This window comes from Rhincodon typus, chromosome 3, assembly GCF_021869965.1.
Source record: "Rhincodon typus isolate 14 chromosome 3, sRhiTyp1.1, whole genome shotgun sequence".
In the NCBI taxonomy this organism is placed as follows: domain Eukaryota; kingdom Metazoa; phylum Chordata; class Chondrichthyes; order Orectolobiformes; family Rhincodontidae; genus Rhincodon; species Rhincodon typus.
Window position 1 is genome coordinate 103787057 of NC_063334.1, and position 25313 is coordinate 103812369.

General features: G+C 40.9%; 1 protein-coding gene across 1 annotated transcript in view; it reads left to right on the forward strand.

The window, feature by feature from the left end:
* LOC125481939 (erbin-like) overlaps positions 1-25313 on the forward strand; it is a 193217-nt gene that overhangs the window by 102263 nt on the left and 65641 nt on the right. Inside the window, exons 2-3 of the mRNA XM_048593886.1 lie at positions 12426-12623; positions 15716-15833. Coding sequence (XP_048449843.1) covers positions 12435-12623; positions 15716-15833 — 307 coding nt within the window. The 5' untranslated portion in view covers positions 12426-12434. The remainder of the gene's footprint in view (positions 1-12425; positions 12624-15715; positions 15834-25313) is intronic.

Sequence of the window (25313 nt, forward strand, 5' to 3'; positions counted from 1 at the left end):
TGGAGGTGCGGCTTGAGGTGGGAGGAGGGGATAGGTGGGAGGAAGAACAGGTTAGGGAGGCAGGGACGAGCTGGACCGGTTTTGGGATGCGGTGGGGGGAGGGGAGATTTTGAAACTTGTGAAATCCACATTGATACCATTGGGCTGCAGGGTTCCCAAGCGGAATATGAGTTGCTGTTCCTGCAACCTTCGGGTGGCATCGTTGTGGCACTGCAGGAGGCCCAGGATGGACATGTCGTCTGAGGAATGGGAGGGGGAGTTGAAATGGTTCGCGACTGGGAGGTGCAGTTGAAATCTGATGTAAGTTTTCAAAATCATAAGCCTCATCAGAGTGGATAGGGAGAAACTGTTCCTGCTTGTAGAAAGATGGAGAAATAGAGGACAGAGTTTGAAAGTGTTCTTCAAAAGAAGCAAAAGTAAGGCAAGAAAAAATTCACACAGCAAATGGTTAGGGTCTGGAATGTATAAGCCTGGAAGTGTGTTGGAGGCAGGTTCAGTTGAGGCAATTAAGAGGGCCTGGGTTATTGCGAAAATGTAGAAGTTTGGCACTAAGGCACAAGCTCACAGCCAGTGTAGGCAGGATGGACCAAACACTGTCTTTCTGCAAAGTAACTAACCATAGTGTGTTCGAAATTTTATTCCATACGTATACTTTCTCGTAAATGACACTAAGTTTTTAATTAACTCTGCCAAGACTGACATCAGTATAGTTGCGAACAGCTGTACATTGCCTAGATAATGACTGCTTAGTCAGCAATTACACCAAATTTGCTTTAAGTCCACTTTAAGTAAACAAAAATTCATTTCATGCCACTATGCATTTTGCACATTTGTACATTAAGTATTTAATGCTGTTCCTCAATTCATTTTAAATTTCCTCCACAGTGGAGTGACTTGGTTTAATCCCATGCAAGTGCACTCTGATGATGTGACTAGTTTGGACAGTGTTTATCACTACCCAGACACAGTATTGCCATTGTTCAATTCTTTTGTGAAGCTTGACCAAGTTCTTGCCTCGTTTTGTTTGGTTGACGTTAATTATGTCTGCTGCTTTGTCCCCAGCAGCTGTTAATGAGAACCTTGTGTTTTGGGTCAGTTATGTTGTCCACCAAAACAATCAGTTGGCATTACTCCAGTAATTCCTTCCTTACTCTGACATGGGACAAGAGCGCTTGTTTATAGTTTATAGAATCCCTACAGTGTGGAAACAGGCCCTTCAGCCCAACAAGTCCACACCAACCCTCAGAGCATCCCACCCTTACCTATCCCCCTAATAACCCACCTAATTTACACATCCCTGAACACTATGGGCAATTTAGCATGGCCAATCCACCTAGCCTGCACATCTTTGGGCTGTGGGAGGAAACCGGAGCACCTGGAGGAAATCCACACAGACACGGGGAGAATGTGGAAACTCCACACAGACAACTGCCCGAGGCGGAATCGTATCCGGGTCCCTGGCGCTGTGAGACAGCAGCGCTAACCACTGAGCCACTGTGCTGCCTTGACCTTTCATGGGCCTATGAGACTTAGCTCCCATCTTGTTTAATATCCGTGGGCCATAAAACTTCTTACCAACCTTGAACCATTTGTTGCTGCAAATTTGTCCAAGTTGCATTTTGCCTGTTCTGTTTATTAACTTCCTTTTTTTGTGGTACCGCACCAGGCCTTCACCTTGAATTTCAAAAGAATTCCTCTAGGCAAATTTTATAGATCATTATCTGTTTGGACTGCAAATCTTCCAACTCTTCGTCATTGTGCCAACAAAATGTATAAGATCTTTATCACGTGGTTTTTTGTTTTGTGTTGCTATGAATTTTGTTGCAAGTTGAAATACTACATTGTTGAGCAATATAACAGGCTGTCAGTGATTTTTTTTTTGTTATCTTCTGTGGGCTGATTTCCATATAGGCTTTTGCTAAGGATATTGCTCCCTGATCAACTCTTCCACAGCTGTTTATAGTTAACTCTGAAATTGATGACAATGTCCTGAAGTCCATGTTCCCATGATGCTCTTTCTCCATGAACTCCAGGATTAAAGATTCTGGGAAACTTCAAGCAATGTCACAAATCGTTACTTTTTTAAAAAGTGTTTCCAGCATTACTATGGAAACATGGATTTGATAAATATCACTTAGTATATCAATAATATATTTTAAAGGTGGATGCAATGGCCTTGTGGTATTATCGCTGGACTGTTGATCCAGAAACCAAGATGACATTCTTGGTTCACATCCCGCCACGGCAGATGGTGGAATTTGAATTCAATAAAAAATGTCTGGAATTAAGAGTCTAGTGATGTCCATGAATCCATTGCTGATTGTCAGAAAAACCCGTCTGGTTCACTAACGTCCTTTAGGGAAGGAAACTGCCATCCTTACCTGGTCTGGCCTACATGTGACTCCAGACCCTCAGCAATGTGGTTGACTCTCAACTGCCCGATGGGCAATAAATGCTGCCTAAAAGTGACACCCTCATCCCATGAATGAATAAAGAAAAAGAAAACCACATTCATATAAAAGAGTGCATTGTAATAGTTGCTCAGATGTGTTTAAATTCTGTGTGTGACATGACGCAGCAGCAACTTGTTCATGAGTTATTTCCTCTTCGTATGCCAAAAGATCTATTATTTGCGTATTATTGCTGACCAGACTATTCCAATGCAATATTATAAACTAGATGCAATTAGTATCTTTTTGCAAAAGACTTCTTTGGCAATTGATGAGTGTAAAATGTTAGTTTGAGGTTACAAAATTGGTTATCTGGAGACAAAACATGGAGTGGGAAATTTCCATTTTTGCCTAAAAATCGTTTGTAACAAAATGACATCATCGATTGTTGAGGGAAAATGCTGACATGTATCTGTAAGAGCAGAAGATGGAGCCATAAATGACACTATTAGTCAGCTGAGTTTGATGAGATGAGGTTGTTTCCTGTTTGAGTTTAACAAGGTCAAAAATTGAGATGTCCTGTGTCTATTTTTGTCTGGCAATAACTTGCTTAATCATCTTCTAGTGCAATGTCTCATCAGTCAATCTTGGGCACACTTTGGTATGCTGAAGATTGGTCTTGGATTAATTTACCTTCCAAGGTTTAAGGAGGCTCCGTTGAAATGAATATGGAAGAAATTTTAATTTAAAATGCAGTTTTTGGTTGTTTGCTATTTGAGTTCAAAGAAAATTTCAGTTATTGAGTGGAAACTGACATAAAACAGATACTACAGGTACATGGCCTTTTAAATGCTCTGTTTTATTGCCGTGCAAGACTGGTTTATTTGATAGTTAAAAGATGAAACTTCAGACAGCGCTAATGCGTGTAAATTAATAGAACACTTCAGCTTGCATAAATAGCTTGGTACAGTGCAACAGGAAGTATGCAATTGCTGTCAAATGCAGCTTGTTCTTCCTGGGGGAACGGGAGTTAATGCATGTCCTCTGGAACCAGTCCAACTTAGAGGGTTTGATGAAGTGAATTTTCTACACAGTCTTCTTACTTTGTTTCAAACTTTAACTTGTGGAAAACATCATTGTCATAACCTTGTTTGGTGCATCTCTCTCTTTGGTGAGAGAACTATTTCAAAATTAGCTTGAGCAGTGCAGCTTTTTAACAAGCTTAAAATTATTTTTTTAAGAATTCTAAAAATGTTAAGCTGCTACCTGGAAAGGTTAGTCTGTTTGTGCTCTCATACGGCTGCTGACTGGCCTGTGTTTTTCTGGACATTCTGTTTTAGTTTGATTTCTACCATTTGCAGTTTTTTTTTGTTTTATAATCACCGCTAGAGTCGATGGGCACTTAACACGTGTCTTCTGGCTCAAAGGTAGGGATACGACCCAATCACTACCAGGGTCTCATCAATTCACTTTTTCTTTCTGGTTCCTAAACTTGCAGCCTCTCTAATTGTGGTTCAAAATTGATATTGATATGTTTATGGTCTAGAACATGGGTCTTGCTGTCTCAGTTATCCATCAATGCATTCTGCATTTGCCAGTTTAAGCCATCAGAGAAAAATTAGCTCTAACACTAATAGTACTAATTAATTGCTACTATTTCATTGCTGCACCATGTTTCTAATCCCAGATGCCGGTGAGATACACAATCTTCCACAGATAACCAAAGACAGAAATGGCTTCATTACATTCTTAATGTGACAGAAAATATTGTTACTACAAAGAACTGTGCCAAAGGAAGAAGAACTTGTCCCTTTTATTTCTGACACACAAACTTGTAAGTTGGAGACATTGACCAGCAGCTTTGAAAAAAGATGGAAAAATTGCTCCACTTTAATCAACTGGTCAGCGCTTTCCTTGGGACCAGTGTCTAAATCATTAGCAGAGGTCTGATAGTGTGTTGTCTGTATGGTATCATGGCTGGGAAGCTGCCACCACTGAAAATCTGTGAAAAAAGGCAAGGAAGACTAAAAGTGATCTGCCACAGATCTATGGCTGACTGAAGCAGCCAGGCGAGTTCAGAACTGATAACAGTGATGTGAATTAACCTTGTTTCATCATCACAGCGAAGCTGATGGGATGGAATTCAGTAGTAGGAGTAATTGGAGTCATTACAGCACAGAGGGGCTTGTCAGCCAAAATTAATGGCTAAGTGAATACTGTTTGGGTATTTACAGCCTGTAAGGTAAATTAAAATAATTTGCACAAATGTTTGACTTGATTTAACAAATTAACATGGAAGCTTTGCGTTTCTAATGTTGGCTTAATTAGTTTATCCAGTGAACAGCTGTTCCATGTTCAGCAAAAATAATCCTAAATTTGAACTTTGACATTTATTGGTTTAGTTGGCTATTAGTTAACCTTGATGTGGTAGTATTGGGAGTTCTACAAGTAGCCTTTGACTTGCTAGTAGAGATTTGCAAGGGTTACCACTACTTCATTAGATATCTGTGGAGACAGGATCAGTAAAACCATTGGATTAAATATTCCATTAATGTTCAAGGTGAAGGCTTTTGCATAGGTGATAGCTAGTTTGCTAAGATATTGGATGTTATGTGATGAAATGTATCAAAGAGCTCAATGCTTTGAGGAAGGGGGAGAATTGCCATGAAATGTCTTGCGCAGCAATATGAGTGAATTAACTTTCAGTGTACCACACAAAGTATTTTTATTTCTAAAAACTTATGTCCTTGTGACTTGCTGTTCAAAATAATTTTTCTGACCTTTTAATAAATCTTTATTTCAAAGATGTTGTGTTCAGATGGATTTTTTTTCTCTTTCTACAAATAAGGAACTGTTAATGATAGATTAAATAAAATATTTGGAATAACAATATCTCTCAAACATTTTTAATAGCACAAATATGTAATATGGTATCATTTGTCAATGCCAATATTGCTGTTACAGAACATAGTTTGTAAAACATTCCAGTCAGCTGTGAAAGTTCCTTAACATACATCAAAAGTTTATTGTACATGTAGTCTACTATTGATTTCTGGATGTAAATAATACTTTCCTGTTTAAGTTTTCAGAATTGCTATATTTAGAATTTCATCTTGGCACTTTTTCCTTCGTTAGTAAATGAAAACCAATTCTAAGTGCTCTTCACTATAAAATACCCTTTTCTATCAAACTGACATGGAATAGATCTGCTGAGTTGCTCATAATGTAGAGAGTAGCTTTAAACCATGTGCATTGTTTGGAATTTTATTTTGGGGCATAAGCAATTGAAATTTGTTCAGTAGTTACTCCAGAGAAGTTAGACTAAACTTTGAGAGTTGAGCTTTTACTTCCATCCTGGTTAAATGGTTTTGTAAACTGCTTTGTCATGCAATAGAACAGCATTTTATGTAACAGCCAACTCTATTAATTACCAGAAATCACCTGACATTCATGTGTTACAATCCCAATAACTAGTGACTGATAACTAATGAACAGATTTTTACATTCCCAGTAACACGGGTAAAGGAATTTCATGGTGAAATTTCAAGTTCTAAGACTTCTACTGTAACAAACAGACTGAAAGCAACATTGATTAAACATTAGAGATAACAAGGTGTAGAGCTGGATGAACACAGGCCGAGCAGGAAGGCTGATGTTTCGGGCCTAGACCCTTCTTCAGAAATGGGGGAGGGGAAGGGGTTTCTGAAATATAGGAAGAGAGGGGGAGGTGGATAGAAGATGGATAGAGGAGAAGATAGGTGGAGAGGAGACAGACAGGTCAAAGAGGCGGGGATGGAGCCAGTAAAGGAATCCATTTCAAGCCCACCGACTCCCACAGCTACCTAGAATACACCTCCTCCCACCCACCTTCCTGCAAAAATGCCATCCCCTATTCCCAATTCCTTCGCCTCCGCTGCATCTGCTCCCAGGATGAGGCATTCCACTCCCTTACATCTCAGATGTCCTCGTTTTTCAACTTCCCCTCCGCAACATCGCCCCCTCAGTGGTCGAGAACGCCCTCGACCGTGTCTCCCGCATTTCCCGCAACTCATCACTCACACCACCTCCCCGCAATAACAACCAAAACAGAATCCCCCTCGTCCTCGCGTACCACCCCACCAACCTCCGGATCCAACAGATCATCCTCCGACACTTCCGCCATCTGCAATCCGACCCCACCATCAAAGACATTTTTCCCTCCCCACCCTTATCTGCTTTCCGGAGGGACCACTCTCTCCGTGACTCCCTTGTCCGCTCCACACTCCCCTCCAGCCCCACCTCACTCGGCACTTTTCCCTGCAACCGCAGGAAGTGCTACACCTGCCCCTACACCTCCCCCCTCACCCCCATCCCAGGCCCCAAGAAGACCTTCCACATCAAGCAGATGTTCACCTGCACATCTGCTAATGTGGTATACTGCATCTGCTGTTCCCGTTGTGGCCTCCTCTACATCGGGAAAACCAAGCAGAGGCTTGGGGACCGCTTTGCAGAACACCTACGCTCGGTTCGCACTAAACAACTGCACCTCCCAGTCGCGAACCAATTCAACTCCCCCTCCCATTCCTCAGACGACATGTCCATCCCAGGCCTCCTGCAGTGCCACAGCGATGCTACCCGAAGGTTGCATGAACAGCAACTCATATTCCGCTTGGGAACCCTGCAGCCCAATGGTATCAATGTGGACTTCACAAGCTTCAAAATCTCCCCTCCCCCTACCGCATCCCAAAACCAGTCCAGCTCGTCCCCGCCTCCCTAACCTGTCCCTTCCTCCCACCTATCCCCTCCTCCCACCTCAAGCACTACCCCCATCTCCTACCTACTAACCTCAACCCGCCCCCTTGACCTGTCTGTCCTCCCTGGACTGACCTATCTCCTCCCTACCTCCCCACCTACACTCCATCCCCGCCTCTTTGACCTGTCTGTCTCCTCTCCACCTATCTGCTCCTTTATCCATCTTCTATCCGCCTCCCCCTCTCTCCCTATTTATTTCAGAACCCCCTTCCCCTCCCCCATTTCTGAAGAAGGGTCTAGGCCCGAAACGTCAGCCTTCCTGCTCCTCTGATGCTGCTTGGCCTGCTGTGTTCATCCAGCTCTACGCTTTGTTATCTCAGATTCTCCAGTATCTGCAGTTCCTACTATATCTGAATCGATTAAACATTGCTTGATAGGCAACTATTACTCAAAAGTACAGAAAGTTAAAAGTTATTCATGCTTTGCCGCAACCACTGACCTCACCCTTCATACTTATCCATTACCACAGTCTTCATGGGTTAGGGTCTTCTAAAAAGTCATAACCACTGTCAACCCCAAATGAGTCACATCTCCTTGTTTTGTTTAGTAATATTGACTGATCATTGAACGTGCATCCCACAGTTTTTAGGGAATTTCCAAATTGACTACAGTGGGCCACAAGTTCCACTTAATTTCTCCTCTTGATTTCACCAGCGCAAATAACCGGGAGTCTTGACATTTCCATGAGATATACCATATTTGACCTGAGACTGTCCGTTGTCCTGTGTTCTGCCTGGTAGTTTGCTGAAGACCCTTAGCCTTCTCCACTTGGTTAACCACATAGCTAAATCCTTCTGTATCTGCAAAACTGCTTTCTGTGCAAAAACTTGAAGACTGCACGTCTGTGCTCGGTTAGCTCAGCTGCTCCTGCTTTTGTTTTCAGGTGCACTCGTTTTGTACTTTGCTCCCAGTAAGTCTCAACTTGGCCCCTGTTCCCATGGTAACCAAGTCACTCCGACATATTGTCAGGCACAGTTCAAAACAAATCGTATGACCGTCTTCGTTCCTCCATTTTGCCTTTCCATAGCATAATCTATGTGACGGTTTAGCTGGGAAGTAAAATCCAGCAACCATTTACTTAGTGAAGATTTTGCTGCAGTAGGTTCACTTCTCTTCTCTTCTCCCAACATAAGTGCAGTTCCACCAACCGCTGGAGAACCAGCTTCAGCAAAGATGTGCTAATCCAAGGGTGGCTTTATTGAAGATGCTTTTTGCAGTCTTTGGTTTGCCAGCTCGTTCCAGGATTTGTTTGGAATAGTGGTCTGAAATTCATGACCCTCTCTTGCCATGCTTTCAAAATGCTGCATCAGCAATCCAACACTCCCTTTGTGCATGTGGTGTTTTATTTTTGAAACACATCTTTCCCTTTTTTGGTCTATATTTTTGCATATAATACACTAGTCTTATGAAATATCATTCTACAATTCTTCAAAAAGGTTGCTTGGTCTTCTTTGTTTTTCTTGTAGATGGTGACATGGCAGAAACTGCAGCTTGATGTTTGTGTAAAAATGAACCTGCACTCCATCACTGAAGTGGCTTGGGATGCTATTTGCTGTCATGTATTGAATTAAGAGTACCATTTTCCCTACTTTACAAGTTGATCTGAACTATAATTCAGTAAGAACTGTTTAGTTTGATTTAAATAACTTTTTGAATCACCTTATGAAAATGTGGCTAACCTGTGTTTTGGTGGCAAAGCAATAATTGTAGATTCTGCAACATCAGATTCTTGATGACTGATTTGGCAGTACTCTTGGCAGCAAATTGGAAACTTAACTTGCTCCTCTACCTCAGCAAACTCATGGAATAAAATTTAGGAACAGAAAATGTAGAAATATAGGAAATGAGAACTGAAGTGGGTGATTTGGCCCATTGAGTTCCCTCTGTCATTCAACATGGTCACAGCTGATCCTCTATCTCAATACCTTACTCCCACTTTCTTCTCCTTCCGCTTGGCTGATATATCGTCTAGAAATCTATTCATTTTTCTCTTAAAAGTATTCAGTGAACTTGCCTTTCCAGCTTTGTGTTGTAGAGAATTCCACAACTTCACCACCCTCATTTCTCAGACCAAAGTTGCCTACTGCAAATCTTGGGACTGTGATCTCTTGTGTCTCCACCTCTTTCTTCCTCCCTCCACTCCTCCCCCACAACAAAGCCAGAGGAAGCCTTGTCCTTGCATCCAGTCTGTCCAGCCCTGTCAAAATTTTGAATGTTTCAGTGACAGCCTCTTTCCCCCACCCACCTTATTCTTCTAAATTCCAGTGAATTCAGACTCAGTTGACGCAATCTGTCCTTGTATGACAAACCCAGGCATCAGTCTGATGAACCTTTGCTGTACTTCCTCTGTGGTAAGTACGTTTTCTTGGGAAAGGAGACTAGGTTTGGGTGGATCTGTCACTACAGGATTCTTAAATAACCCTTTCTCATTGCACAAAAACAAAACTAGGATAGCCTGGCTCTGAGTTGGTTCCCTAGTGTACTGGTCTAAAAATTCATCTTGTGTACACTCCAGGAATTCATCCACCACAGTATGATTGCAAATGTAACTTGTCAAAACTGTATGTAGGTTAAAATTGCCCATGCTTCATGTAGCACCCTTATGGTATGCATCTCTGGCTGTTTAATGTCATCCCCTACCTCATTACTCCTGTTTGCAAACATTCAGACATCTTCCACTAATGTTCTCCATCCTTTGTTGTTTTGCTTCTTGGTTCTGCCCATTCCTCATCAAGATTTCCTGCGTCAGTATCTTTGCTCACTGTTGTACTGATTTCATTAATGTTGCCATCTCAACTTCTTTTCCATTTTGACAGTCCTTCTTAAAGATTATATATCCTTCATTGTACAGTTTCTAGCCTTGGCACCCTACAGCTATGAATCCTTCATCACTATGAACTCGTACCCTTGTCCAACTACTTGTACTGTTAATTCATCTACCTTGTTGCAAACATTGCGCGTTCAGATATAGTGCCTTTAGACTTGTCTATTTGGCATTTTAACACGTCAATTTTTGTACTCCTCCATGCTTTGCTGCCCGTCCTTGCTTCCTCTGCCGTCGATTTTTGCTTTCTATGCTTCTATCTTTCTTTTTTATTTTGTTTCCCTTCATCTGGTGTCCCTGCTCGGGTTCCAATGTCCCCCACCACTCTCGTTTAAATCCTCACTACTGTACTAGGGTATGCCCCTTTGAAGATACTAGTTTATGCCCTGCTGGGTCCAACCTTTTCAACTTGTACAGATACCATCAAAACTAAATCTCCTCCTCCTGCTCCTCCATCCCTCCAGCCACACTGCATTTGGGTTATTCTCTATTCTTGATTTCGTTAGCATGTAGCAATCCGAAGATTACAACCTTTTGAGGTCCAGCCTTTTAATGTATTGATTGTAGGATTGCATTCTGCTTTTTGCCTACACTGTTGGTACTAATGTGGACAATGACCTCTAATTGTTCTTCCTCCACCTTCAGAAAAACCTGCAGCTGCTCATTCGCCTCCTTGCCCACCAGGAGCCAACATTTTTCATTTGCATGTGTGTCTGCAGCCGCAGAACTATCTATCTCTTCCCCTTTCTGATAGAAATCCTCTACCAGCATCCAGCCGCATCAATTCCACAATGATATGAGTTGTCTATGTTCTTGCAGCATTTTAAAGGCTAGTGCTCTTGCGTATTTTTTCCCCTCCCTCAGGCCATGCAGCTGAACCACTCCTGGTGCCACAGTCTTGGGTTTTGTTGCATTCCCCTGAAAAAGCTTGCCTACCCCACCCTCAAGCAGAATAAAAACACACAATCTGTCAGTGAGTGAGATAACCCAGAGGATTCCTGTACTATCTGTCTGGTGGTCACCCTTCCCTTTCTGCCTGTACACTCTTTACCTCTGGTGTGACCATCTAATTGTATGTGCTATCTATAAAGATCTGTCTTGTGGATAAGCCACAGTGACTCCACCTGCTGTTCCAGGTCCAAAATGTAAATCCGAAACATCCTACACACATGGTTGTTCTGGATGCTGGAAGTGTCTCTCAGTTCGCTCGTTGCACAGGAGGAGCACACCACAGCTGAGCAGCCTTGCCATGACTTACCCTTAAATTAGTTGCTTTACTTCAGCCCTTATCTTGGGGATCTTTACCTCACCCGCTGCACTTGATGCTGAATGCCTGCGTCAGGGGCGGGTAGGCCTCCCCCAAAAGACACCTAGTACCGTCACTGTCCCAGAAATGTACTCCAGGTCCCCAGTGACATGTGGAAGGATCATGGGGTAGTTGCTTCAGATGAGCTGTCACTGAGACATCGATTGAAATCCCTCTAGATACAGTAAAGCCTCTTGTGGAAGGCATGAAGTGACAATGCTTCTTATTTTCTGTTTTTTTTAATTCCATCTCCACCTCCAACTTCCTATTATGAACCATATTTTGTTCTTATGTAATTTTTTTTTAAGAAGTCACGCATGTTTATCAGAATATAGATGGTAACTCGTCAAAATATATCTTCAACAAAGACCCATGTTGATGTATTGCATAGATCAAAGTTATGGTAAATTGTGATCATCCCATATTTCCAATATCTTGATCTAATTTCCAGTCTCATATGCCAAAATATTTCATGCAACTGTCCTTGGAAATAACTTTCTTAACCAAACAGTTGGAGTTGCACGAAACACTGGGGCCGCTGATAAAAGGATTGACGTAGTTGCACCAATTGTGTGGTTTTGTAGTGCATGATGGCTGAGGAATGTGAAGTATTTGCTAGCCTTTTGTATTAATACATATGTGAAGATTTTTGAAGAAAAAGGCTTGAAGAACATCGTGTAAAACAAAACGTTGTTATTCTCCTGCTGACTGTGTACATATTTTTGCAGTGAATTGTCTTATTGAGTGATGGGCCTGATCCAAATTGACTTTCTTGCAAGAGGCAGTCTGTCATCTTTTGCTACAATTGTTGAACAGCGCAATAATCCCATTAAATTAAGTAGCGTCAAAGGATTTTGTGATCACTTTTTTTCTTGAAATTTGTTGCTAATGTAATGATTTCTAAATTAAATATCAGTTGATACTGAAAATGGAACTGGCAAATAGTTGAACAAAGAAACATTTAAATGACTTCTAGTTTACTGGAAAATTTGTTGCCTGCAATGTTGCTGGAGCTTAATATGTATTTTGAACATTATTGGTGTGGAATGGAGCGTACACTGACTTCTTTTTTCTACAGTTACAAAGCCTTATTGAGTCTGTGTTTTGTTTGCAGTGTTTGATCATGACGACAAAGCGTAATTTATTTGGAAGGCTGGTGCCATGTCGCTGTCTAAGGGGAGAAGAAGAAGCTGTCACTGTTTTGGACTATTCTCACTGCAGTTTGGAGCAGGTTCCCAAAGAGATTTTTCCTTTTGATAAGACCTTGGAGGAACTTTACTTAGATGCTAACCAGATTGAAGAGCTTCCAAAGGTGAGATATCTTTCTTTGGGAAAGCTTTACTTGCTGTAAACAGTAATTATAATCCCACTCCCCACACCCTTTGCCTGAGAAAGCACCTCCAAAGTAATTGACGAATTACAGTGCATCCTTACAATGTTCCTGTACTTGCCCTTCGTTAGGTGTGTTGCAGTTTTGCATCAATGTTCTGTTGCTTCCTTTATTTTTATTAACTGCTTTACTTCAGTAATGTGAAAATCTGATTCCATCGTCAAACATGAAAATCTACAAATAATCACCCAAAAATTTTAATTGTTAGTTTTCCACTGTTTGGCTGAGTCATCATAAATTAGTCAGTCATTAGAAACTCTCCACTCAATGGCCATTATCCTTAATGTTTGGTGTTTAGGCATGGAAGATTTGGTCTAGTTCACTGCTGTTACACGTTATAGCCCAATGATGGGCCTTTTGGAAATAATGGTAGATCAGCTAATGGTACGGGTGAAGACAAATCACTTTATCAGGTGTGAATTGTGCAAGTAGAAAGAGAATGCAGAGAGAAATTGTACATTCTTCACAAATAATGAAGGAATAATCTAAAATGGATGATGTAAGAGAGGTTTAAAAGGGGGGAGAAAAGCATTCGCCTCAAAGAATAGGAGCAGGAGTAGATCAGATGGACAACTGAGTCTGCTCCATCATTCAAGAAAATTATAGCTGATATTGGGCTTCAAGTCCACTTGCCTGCTTGCTCCTTGAATGCCTTGATTCCCAGGAAGGCCAACAGTCTCTTCTCTATCCCAACCTTAAATATATACAATGGTGGAACCCTCTGGGGTTGAGAATTTCAGAGATTTGCAATCCCCTGTATGAAGAAAGCCTTGGTTCTAAATGATAGCCTGTTTATCCTTAGCCTGTGCCCCTACGTTTTAGATTTCCTGATCTACGGAGGTAACCTCTGTTATCAATGTTGTCAAGAACTTTCAGAATCTTATGTTTAAATGAAGACAGCCTTTCATTCTTTCAAAGTATATGGACCCAATTTGCTCAGCCTTTCATCAAAGGACAATCCTCCTTATTCCTGTGGACAATATTTCATCCTGCAGATGGAGAGTGGAATTCTTAGCACCGAATAAAATGAGCAAAAATGAAAACCCAATACCATCAGCACTGAATTTTCCTGCTTGTCCTTTGACCAAATGAGCAGCATGTCACAGTTTGCACATTTTAGTCAACCACCAGCTGTTGCATCAGTCACCATTGGCTGTATTTCCTGTACGTAACCTACATCCTCCCTGCTGGCTGTCTTTCTCCATTCCAAGCACCACCTAAACCCCTGTTGATGAATATTCGGTGTCAGGGATAAGTCTAACTTATTTAGTTTTTTGTTTGACAGGAAGACCTCTCCAACAGCATATGACATGCATCAAAGTCTCCTTTTTTCCTTACTCCTTTTCCAGATTCCTTTTTCTTTGCCTCTCTTTCCTCCTTTCTGTTTCCCTCTTCCCCTTAATCTTTTCCATTTCCTCCATTTCTAATCTCGGTAATTGGAGAAAGTATTTGGAGAGACTGGAGAAGAGGGAAAGAAGTGTTTCTAGGGATGATCCTAGAACAGAGCCTGTTAAAATGGCTGGGGTGTGGGGGGGGGGGGCGTCTTTTGTGAAGAGAAGGCTTAGAGATAACTTGATTAATGCCTTTAAGACAGAAAAGTGCTTGATAGGCTAGATGTTGATGTTTCCAATTGTAGAGAGATCAAAACTAATTTTATTTCTCATTTTAGTTTGATAATTTAGTCAGCTACCTACTCTGTCCTATCATCCTGTCTAATCTCATCAGCCAGCAACCTAATGGTCAGGGTGGATAGTCCTGTGGTCTAAATGAAATGTCAACTATTTCATGTCTATTCTACTATGTGTGTGTGTGTGTGGGAGAATCTTCCCTTTCATGCATTGTAGACACTGACGTGGACCATTTGAGCTGTAAGACCTGTTCCTGTGTATTGTATAAATTGCTCAATTTCTGTCAATAGTGAATACAGCAAGATATTAAAACTAATTATTATATGGTTTGCATTTTGTTATTTCTACATACAAGGAACTGGTGAAACCTAACTCCTATAGAAACATTATGTTACTGCTACTATTAACTCAATCTATAAATGTTCAATTTATTTTGTAATCTAAGCCTGAAACAATTTTGTGTTGAAGCTGTTTGGCCACCTTCTGTGTACTGGAAGAATCCTGTGGAGACAAAAGAAAAACCCAATCACTAAAGTTTGAAAAAGAGTTATGTCTTTCCCAGGCCTGTCCAAATTTATGTAGCTCATGGGAGTCAGTGTGACAATTCTGTGATACAAAAGTTTAGGGTGCTTTGATAGTTTGAAACAGTGAGGTTAAGATATATGGAACTTAGGAACAGAAAAGCAACCATGCTGGCATATGAACTCATGTTGCTGATGCACCTGGATTCTGTTCCAGTGTCTTTAGGAACTTGCGTTTGTTCTCTCCACACTGATATTTCTTGTTTCTTTTACAATTTCTAGCTAACAAAGATTATGTTCAATCTTCGATAAAGCAAAAAGTTGCCCAGAAATTTGACAGGAATGCTTCAGGGCATAGGGAGCAAGGCCTCCACTTTTGGAACTATCTAAGATGCTCAAGAGGAAGTAGCTAGAGTTTTAAGTCTGAAATGTAATTACTTCATATCGAGGATTGTAAATGTGAAAAATGCCTTGCTCAGCCTAGTAATGGGAATGGAAGTAAAAGAACCTTCAAAATGAACTGAGGTGAAGGTCCAGGCTTGTCGGTGTCAATATGGTTGAAAAGCGAGATTCAGTAGGTCTCCCAGAGTTGTTTAGTTGACACTTGGTTTATGTTTTAAGAGCCCTAAGGATGAACTAAACCTTCGTTTAATTATTACCTGGGTTTCTCATGCATCACTATAGTTGGTGCGCATAGTTGTTGCTTCACTGGTGGACTTTTTCATTAGTTTTATGTTTAAGACATGGGTGAAAGAAAACTGGTTTCATTTCTTATTTTGAGCTTCACTGCTAGATGCTTATGTTCTGATTTCATTTTTATTGCATCTTGCTTTAATATAATTTTATTTTGACTTCTGCCATACAGCAACTATTCAATTGCCAGTCTCTGCACAAGTTGAGCATGCCGGATAATGATCTGACTGTTTTGCCAGCATCCATTGCAAATCTTATCAATCTCAGGGAATTGGATGTCAGCAAGAATGGTAAGATGCTTTTGTCGTATTTTTCAAGAGTTTTAAATATCAGATGGCAGATGTTTTTTGTAAAGCGACTTGAAAGATGAATAGAAAAGCCACTAGCTTTAGGAATGGCGCAGTCTTTTCTGCATGATCTGGTTTGAATAAACATTAAAATATTCTCTTTTCCTGGTGCTTTAGTGGGTGAGTGAGAACCATATGTTGTGTTATTTGACCATGCACACCAAGATGTTCCCTGGTTGGGATGTTGCCTGACCTGCTCAGTGTTTTCAATACATTGTGGGTTCCTTCTCCCTCCCCCACCTCATTGAGAACAATAGTTGAAGCTAAATGCCATACAGTTTAGAAACTAACTCGGTGCAGTCCTTGTGGAATCACATCTTGATAGCTGCAATAAAAGAACTGCTCCAGATCTAGGTCAGAATCTGAAATTCAGAATGCAATTTTTCCTTTAAGATTATTTTTTCCATCTGTGAAAAATTGATGCATTTTCAATAAGTTGAGCCAGATGTTTTCTATCTGTAGAATTGGACTGTCGTCATTTTATAAAATGGTGATTGTTACGGAACTCATTTGGCTTCTGATACAATGAAATTTCTGCTGTGCAAATGTGTTCCTTACAATACCAGTCACCTTGGAATGTGCATGCCGGTAGCTAATCTGTAATGTATGCTCTATAAGCAGTCTTGAGTTCACGTACTTTAATGGATATTTTGACGAAATACATCAGTTTTCTTTCATGAGCTGTATTCTATTTCTCCTGCGATGAACAATGGAAGATTCCTGAGGCTTTTTGTAAGAGTAGCTAATGGATTTTTTTTTGCTATTAGAAGGGCCCCAAGGATCCTCCTCTTCGTCATCTATGTGCTCCCATATGGCAACCTAATCCAAAGACACATGGTCAGACACATTTGTGAAATCTGACAACACTCAGCTCAACATATTTGCCGCCTCTCCTAATCCCTCCTTTCCCTAGTTATCAAAACTACTTGGCAGGCATTCAATCCTAAATTAAGCTGCAGTTTCTTCAAGTTGAATATTAAGCAAACCAAAGCCATTGTCCTGAACTCCTGCCACAAATGCTTAGCGCTGATTTCCAAACCACTATATCAATGACCTACTTGTGGAGCTGAGCTCCTGACCCCAATGTTAGCTGATATTATCTACATCCTCAGGTGCTGTTTCTCTCTCTTCAAAATCTACTGCCGGCACCCTGTCTCCTCAAAAGAATTACCCATGACTGTTCTGTCCTTACAAACTACAGTTGTTATGCCTCACAAAAGGTTAAAAATTTTATCAAAGTGGGCAAAGTCCCTAATTTGTGTGTCAGATGGACTCAATTTAACCAAAAAACATGGGCTAGGTTTCTTTTTAAAAAAAAAGACCCATCACTTGTCACAAATAAGTAGATTCCAACCACACATAAACAACTATGCCCTGTTGATGTTTAACTCTACTGGTTAAAACTCCAAACCCCTTCTAAATCCCCACACACATACAGTTGGTAGAAGAAAGAAAACAAAATACTGGGGAGGTAGTTTAATAGCACCAGTATTCAGGATTAAGAATGAAGTGTTCCTTTTGTTTCCAAGACCTCCCACTCTCTGATCTTTTCATTCAGTTTCTCTCACTTCACAGGAGGCTGAATGTGACTGGTTGTTGAATTATAAAGTCTCTGACTTGTTGGTTAAAAGCAACAGCTTACACAAACTGCTGGGAGAAAATATACTGTCTCCGTTCAGGATCTAGATATTTTTCTGGAGAGAGAGATGCATACCATACCCCCTTCCAGCAGTTCAAAGTCTTTTGCCAGTAGCATTCACACCACAGCTTGCTGAGCTAGCCAGAGGACCACCGGATCGTCATTGCCTGGCTAATGGCCTTTGGCATCCACAAGCTAATCAGCAACCTGTTGCTGGCCGAATCTCACACCCCCTGGTGGCAGTTGTCTGTAAGCAGCTTCCCCCTCTGCTTGATGAAGCAGCAATGTAACTGCAACTTACAATCAGTTTCAATGACTGGCTTTTTACTATTGCAGCAATTTCCTTTGCCAGTCCCTCATTTTCAAACAGTCGTCTTTTTCCATTTCAGTCTATAATTAAAAATAGAGAAAAATAGAAAGATATGTACTTTACACTGTCCCACCTCCAACCTGACTTTCCTTGCCCAAGTCTTTGAACATGTTGCCTCCCAAACACATTGTCCTTGTTCCCAGAACTCCATGGTGAATCCCTCCCACTTGGTTATCATCCTGCTATAGCCTACTGAACTAGCTTCAAACAGTGAGAGGGAAAGGAAGCATATCCGAATGTTTGGTCTCTTCCTGCTCCAATCCCATTACCCCCGGTGTCTCCCAAAGATCAATCCTTGGTTCCCTGCTGATCTCATTTACATGCTTGTCTCCTTTGACTCCATCATCCAAAAGCATGACATTAGTTTTCATGTGTAGACTGGTAACGCTTTGTGTTTTTCCCCCCTCCCCCCACCAACTCCTCAACATCTCTTGACTCCCCACTTGTTGCTAAGTTGTCAGACTACTTTGCTGATATCCAGTACTGGATGAGCAGCAATTTCTTGCTGTAAAGTCTGGGAAAACTGTGAAGCCATTGTTTGCGGTCCATGTTCCAAATTCATCTCCCTAACTATTGTCTCCACCTCACTTCCTGGCTGCAGTCTGAGATTGTCAATCTGTCCACACCCTTGGTGTAATGTTGACCCCAAGATGAGTTTCCAACTTTGTGTTCGTGCAATCTATATCCACCTCCAAAGCAACACTTGACTTTTTGCCCATCTCAGTTTCTCTGTGACTGAGACCCTCATCAATGCCTTTGTTATGTATTGACTTGACTATTTTGATGCACATCTGGTTGATCTCCCATGTTTTGCCCTCCATTATGGAAGATGTTGAGATAGTGATATTGTCACGGGGATGGTAATCCAGAGGCCCAGACTAATGCTCTGGGGACAGAGGTTCAAATCCCACCAAGACAACTGGTGGAATTTACATTCAGTCAGTACATCTGGAATCTAAAGATACTCTCAGTAACGACCACCATAAACAAGTAAACATTGTTTGTCTGAAAAATCCATCTTGTTGCGTAATATCCTTTGGGGAAGAAAATCTGGTCAAACTATCATGTGACTTCAGAGCCACAACAGCATGACTTATTCTTAATTGTCCTCTGAAATGACTGAGCAAGTCACTGTTCAAAAGGGATGGTACTGTCAGAGATGGGCATATTCCGTGAAGGAATAAAACAACAATAACTCCACCCCCGTGTCTTATCCTTTAGCGAGCCCTGACCACCTGTTACCCTTTTGATCAATGGCATGCATAGGCTCCTGGTCAAGCAACATCTTGATTTTAAAATTCTTATTCTTGTATTAAAATTCTTCCATGACCTTGCTCCTCCCTATCTCTACAGTCTCATCCAATCCTGCAATCTTTTAAGATATTTGCATTCCATCAGTTTTGACCTCTTGGGAAATTTGAATCATAAGCTCTTCACTATTATGTGTATTCAGTTGCCTAGGCCCCAAGCTCTGGAATTCCATCTTTACACCTCACTGCTTCTCTCTGTCTCTCACTTATGTTGTGACATTGTGACGTATTTGTAGATTGGAAGGCAGGACGTTAGAATTAGTTTGTAAAATGATATGGGGGGACGAGTGTGCGGTCCCTTTAAAAGATATGTTTTTTTAAGGCTTGGAGATTTAAAAAAAAGTCTGCAGGCAGCATCAGATGCACAGACAGTTCTTGAAATTGAAACATTTTATCAAAAGGCAATACAGTTGGCAACGCAACATTTTTACCAAGACAACCGGTTTTTGAATTTAGCCAATTAATTTAAACCAGGTCCTAGAAACCAAAGTCAAATTAAATTTAAATCTGATGGCTTTGACAACCTCGGACCAATCCTATTGTAAGAAATTAATAGGTCATCAAGGGTCTGAAAGAAAAAAGACCATTTGAAAATTGGTGTGAGAGCAAACTGCCATCTGTTAAGAGAACAGCTCTCAACAGCCATCAGCTCTAAAGAAAGAGAAAATCACTGGCTCTGACAGAAATCTCTAAGATCTCAGAATAAGCGCCATCTGAATAAAGGTGCTATAGCACTCTTAGCTAATATTCCTAACACAAGAATTTGATGGAGGAAGGTGTTCCTGACTGGAAGATAGCAGAGAAAGCAAAGAACATTCCGGAAGATTTATCCTAGCTGTAATTTTGAGAGATTAAGCTTTAATCTATTTATTTGTTATCAATTTGGTTTATATTAATGGGATTTGTATCTATTGGAGCAGCATGCTGTTAGAATTTTGTTCTAATCAGGAATAGTTAGTAGTTAAAGGGGGAGTTGTTCTGTTTGTTAGTAGTTCTGTTAATTTGTTCACTGTTAGAGTTAGATAAATAAATTGTTACTTGTTGCTTATAAAGTGAGTATCAGGAATTTCATTTCGTTTAACCATCCCCTCCGTAACACTTGCCTCTTTTAAGAACATACTTAAAAACTTACTCCTGGGCCAGACTTTATCTGATGGCATATCATTGTATGTGGCATGTTCTGTCATGCACCTGTGAAGTTTCATTATGTTAATAATGCTGTTTAATATGCATTCTTCTAATAAACTCTTTCACAAAGAATTCTTACCTGAAGCTCCTTGATGTCAGTCACATCCTGTCCACTTAAAGCCTTTGTTCAAACCTATGTCACTTCATACCTACTTCTACTTCTCTACTGCTTAATTCTACTTCTCTCTTGCTTAATATCCTACAACATCCATGACTGTATTTCATTGTCTGCTCACTAACTTGCTATTCACTCATCAGTCAAATGCCTTTCATTTCAAATACTTGATTCTTGCTTTAAATTGCCTTAGTGGGTGGGCCAGTGGGCCTATGGCCTGCTCTATTAGCACTCCAAGAACTGGATTTCTGTAATTGTGGCTTTGTGTCCATCCCTCATTCCTCTCTTCCACTATTGGAAGCTGTACCTCCAGTGTCTTTGACCCAATGTTTGGAATTCTCTCCTAAGCTTCTCCAATAGGCTGTCTCTTTATAAGTTGCTCCTTACAGTGAAACTTCTGGTAAAACATCTTCACACCCTTCCCCCTCTTCTGGACTTGTCTAGATTTTTATCTGGCTATGTTGCTCTGATGAGCCTGGAATGTTTGTGCATGTTAAAGGTGCTATATTTAATAAAGTTGTTGCTTGTTTTTGCTCCTAACATGTTAGGTTTACATTCAGTTTCATCTGCAGTTTTCTGTTCACTCATTTCGCTGAATAGAATTATAGAATACCCACAGGGTGGGAGCAGGCCATTCAGCCCATCGGGTTAGCACAGAATCTTTTGAAGAGCATCCCACCCAGACCTAGCGCCCTACCCTACCTCTGTAACCCTGCATTTCCCATGGCTAATCCACCCAACCTGCACATCCCTGGACACTACAGGGCAATTTAGCATGGCCAATCCACCTAGCCTGCACGTCTTTTGGACTGTAGGAGGAGTACAAACTCCACACAGACAGTTGACCAAGGGGGGAATCGAACCCGGGTCCCTGTGATGTGAGGCAGCAGTGCTAACCACTGAGCCAATGTGCTGCGCTTATGCAATTGGAAAATGTGTACTTTCTGAGCTGCTCGTATTGATCTTGCTAGATAATCTCACTTATTATCCTGGGCAAATTCAACAGTGTTGCACTGAGTTTCTTCATGTTATCCTTTAATAAATTAACAATGCAACCGCTGCCAACATCTGAGCTCAAAAGTGTCCTGCTCAATACTGCCACCTCTCAAAACCACAGACACAAAATTCTCTGAGTGGTGCTGGCCATTTTCTGGCATTCAGCCCTTCTTTATACATGTCTAAGCCATAATGTTTCAAGTTGAAGGAATTGTTCATGTGCTAAGGCAGTGTTCTGGTTGATGTTTATTTCTTAGCCAAAATTAGTAAAACAGACTGCTCGTCTTTGTTATGCAGCTACTTGGGAGTTAGCTGAGCACAAATTTCCTGTTGCATTTCCTGCATTCATTTCTTTGAAGGCAGACTCAAACCCTTCTGTATCTGTGTTGACTATTGCTAGCTCAGTTACTGTTATGCAGTTAGTTTTAAAACTGTGACAGTAGTTAATAACGTGATACTAGATTCCATGATTTTACAATGAATTGATGCTTCGCTAATTGCCTATCATCTCCTGTACCTGTTTACTACGTTTTTTCTGCCCATTGAAACTATTTAGCCTGCATCCAATCTACTGACACCACCTCATTGTCAATTAACACTGTCATAATGCATATCAGTGCTTCACACATCTCCTCCTGATGTTTCTTCCAGTAATCTGGCAATGCTGTTACTTTTCAGGCACCTTTGCAATTGCTCATCCTTCAGGTTCTTGTTCATTACTCAGGCATTTGGTTTACCAAAGAAACATTTTCCACGTGTATTCTTGGGTGATTTCCCCAGCCCTTCAGCTCCATGCAACTTACATAGAATCATAGAATCCCTACAGTGTGGGAGCAGTCCGTTGAGTCCACACTAACTCTCTGACGAGCACCCCACCCAGACCCACCCCATCCCCCTAATTCTGCATTTCCCATGGTTAATCCACCAAGCCTGCACATCTTTGGATTGTGGGAGGAAACCCACGCAGACATGGGGAGAAAGTGCAAACTCCACACAATCACCCGAGGGTGGAATCCAACCCAGTTCCTGGTGCTGTGAGGCAGTAGTGCTAACTGCTGAGCCACCCTGCCGCCCCAATTCTGCCATCTACCAAGACAAGGTTTGAACCTATCTCCCAGAATATTACCTGGGTCTCCAGATTACTAGTCTAGTGATAATACCACTAGGCCATCTCCTCTGGTTACCTTTGTGGATGTTAGGTAAACACAGTGCATTAAGTTATAAACAAAAGATTTTGATGTTTAAGGAGATTCCGATGAAGACGTGTAGAAATGTTAGCTCGTCTGTAATCAAGTCATTGTTGTGGGGGGCTTCTCAAATCTGGAAAATGAGCATCTCCTAATGAGTTTCCAAGTGGATTAGGTAATGGACTGCTTCATAAATTGCATTGTCACATGACCAGGAAGTAATCTTAAAAGAGAAGATTGTCCTTCTCTCTACGTTAGAAAGATCATATAGAGATGTGCGATAATAGTCTGTCTCCTCGAGCAGTCCATTTAGCAGGTATTTTACCAGACATGTATGTTCAGTTTTGAGTGAGTGATTGTATTTATATTTCACTTAGTGCTTGCAATATTCTTTGGCAAGGCAAGCTTTTATTGCTCACCCCAGTGGTGGTGAACTGCTGCACTTGAGTTGCTTGTTAGACCTTTTCACAAAGCACTTGAGAATCAACCATTTTGTTGAGAGTCTGTAGTCACTTAGAGGGCATGTGAGCAGAGAACAACAGATTTACCTCCTGAAGAGCTGTTAATGAACCAGTTGAGTTGATAATAATGATAATTTCATGGTAACTGTTCTTGAAATGAGTTTTACCTGTCAGATTTAATCAATTAGCTGTTGTGGGATTTGAAGTCTTGCCTTTGATGTTCAGTCCAGGCCTCTAATTCAGTAATAGAGCATTCATGTAATGGGACAATTATTATGCTACCATACATGGTAAAATTTTCATGGTGCGCTGTTGATTCGGTGATAGGAAATGAAATTTCCATTCGTTCCATTATGTTGCCATCAAGAGTCGGATCTTGACCCCAGTGGTGATTTGGATTTTTTAACCTCAGCAGAACACCTACTTGCCTTCATTGACTTTTTTTTTTGTTCACGTAAATAAGAATTGTACTTATCTACGAGGAAGGAGAATAAAGGGTCTGCCAGGGAATATTATCCCTTTAATAACATTGTGCCTTGAACATCCGGTTTACTCAGGTGATCTTTCCACTGCACTGTGTACTTCAGGCTTTGTTCTGAACTGCTTCATTAGTTCCTTTTATCCAGTTGGCTTTGACCTTGATTATTAAACCATACCAAACATGTAATCTGTCACTGTTTCTGATGTCTTGCACTACTGTAATTGCCATTTAATTGACAGCTTGAAATTGCTTCTAGAGTAATTTTATCAAAAAATCAATTGTTTGTTTTTATTTTCTCCTGAAGTTATCATTTTTACTTCAGTTACCCATTCTGTTTTATCAATATGCAATGTCGTGGGGTACTTGTTGATGAAGGCCTACTGGATTCAATTCCAATCCATGTTTTCAACTTCTGGTCCATGCCAGTTTCACGTTTTGCAGGTCGTGTCAAATAACAAGCGCTTTTCCTGTTCATGCAAACACACCATGGTTACCACCCATTCTGTTGACCTTCTCCACAAATGTGATCATTTCCGGAGGCTGTGCTGCCAGAAAGGTTTCCAAGTTTGAGTTCATTGACTCTTCTCTTTCCCTGACGCCTCCTCTTCCCTACCCCGAACAAGCTTACAAGAGTCTCATTCTTTTGGCAATTGCACTTTGATAGGTGAGTCTACACAAGAACTTATTTCGGAAATGTTTTCATGAAGACCCTAAGAAAGAAACCTGAACGAGACTAAAATTCTGAAACAAAAGCAGAATGTGTTGGAAATGTTCAGTAGGTCAGGCAACTTGTGTTAGGAAAGAAACAGAGTTAAGGTTTCAGATTGTGACCTTCCATCAAGGAACAGACAAAGTTTGGGATGACCTCATGTTTACAGAGCATTGAATGTGGAACAAACATGGGGAATGCTGGAGAAACTCTGCAGGTCCAGCAGCATCTGTGGAGAGAAATGGAATTCGTAGAGTCGCGCTCAGAGTCCCTTCAGTAATGAAATGTTAACTATTTCTCTTCATGGATGCTGTCAGATTGTTTGAGTTTCATAAGCATTCTCTGTGTTTGTTTCCGATTTCCAGCATCTGGAGTGTCTTGCATTTATGATGATAGAATGTGGGAAGCTGGCCAAGCGTGGATTAGAATAGACAAATCCAAGGTTAACAACAGAATGGGTGAGGTTTTTAGCAGCAAATCCCCTAAAGTAGGGTGGAGAAGGGAAATGTCACAGAGCTGGAAATGGTCAGTCTACATGATGGCTCAGATTGAAAGGGGGAATAAATTGGTGGTTAGGAAATTGACCTTGTTTGGGGACTGAAACAAAACCGCAATCTTCCATATATTTAATTGGAGGGTGTTTCTATTCATTCAGTACTGGCTGTCAGACAAACAGCCTGCGTTTAAAGACACTGGAGGGATTGAGAGAGGTGACAGTGAAGTAGAGTTAGATGTTGTCAATGTATGTATGAAATCTGACATGTTTAACATATAATACATTCAAATTGATATATCTCATTAAAGCTTGTGACTTTTGATTTGCAACATCTATCTTTGTGACTGAAGTTCATCTTTGACAAAGATACGAACTAAAGTCATACAGTTTTTACAGCACAGAAAAAAGCCCTTCAGCCCATTAAGTCCATGCCGGTCATCAAACATCCATCTGTTCTAATCTCATTTTCCA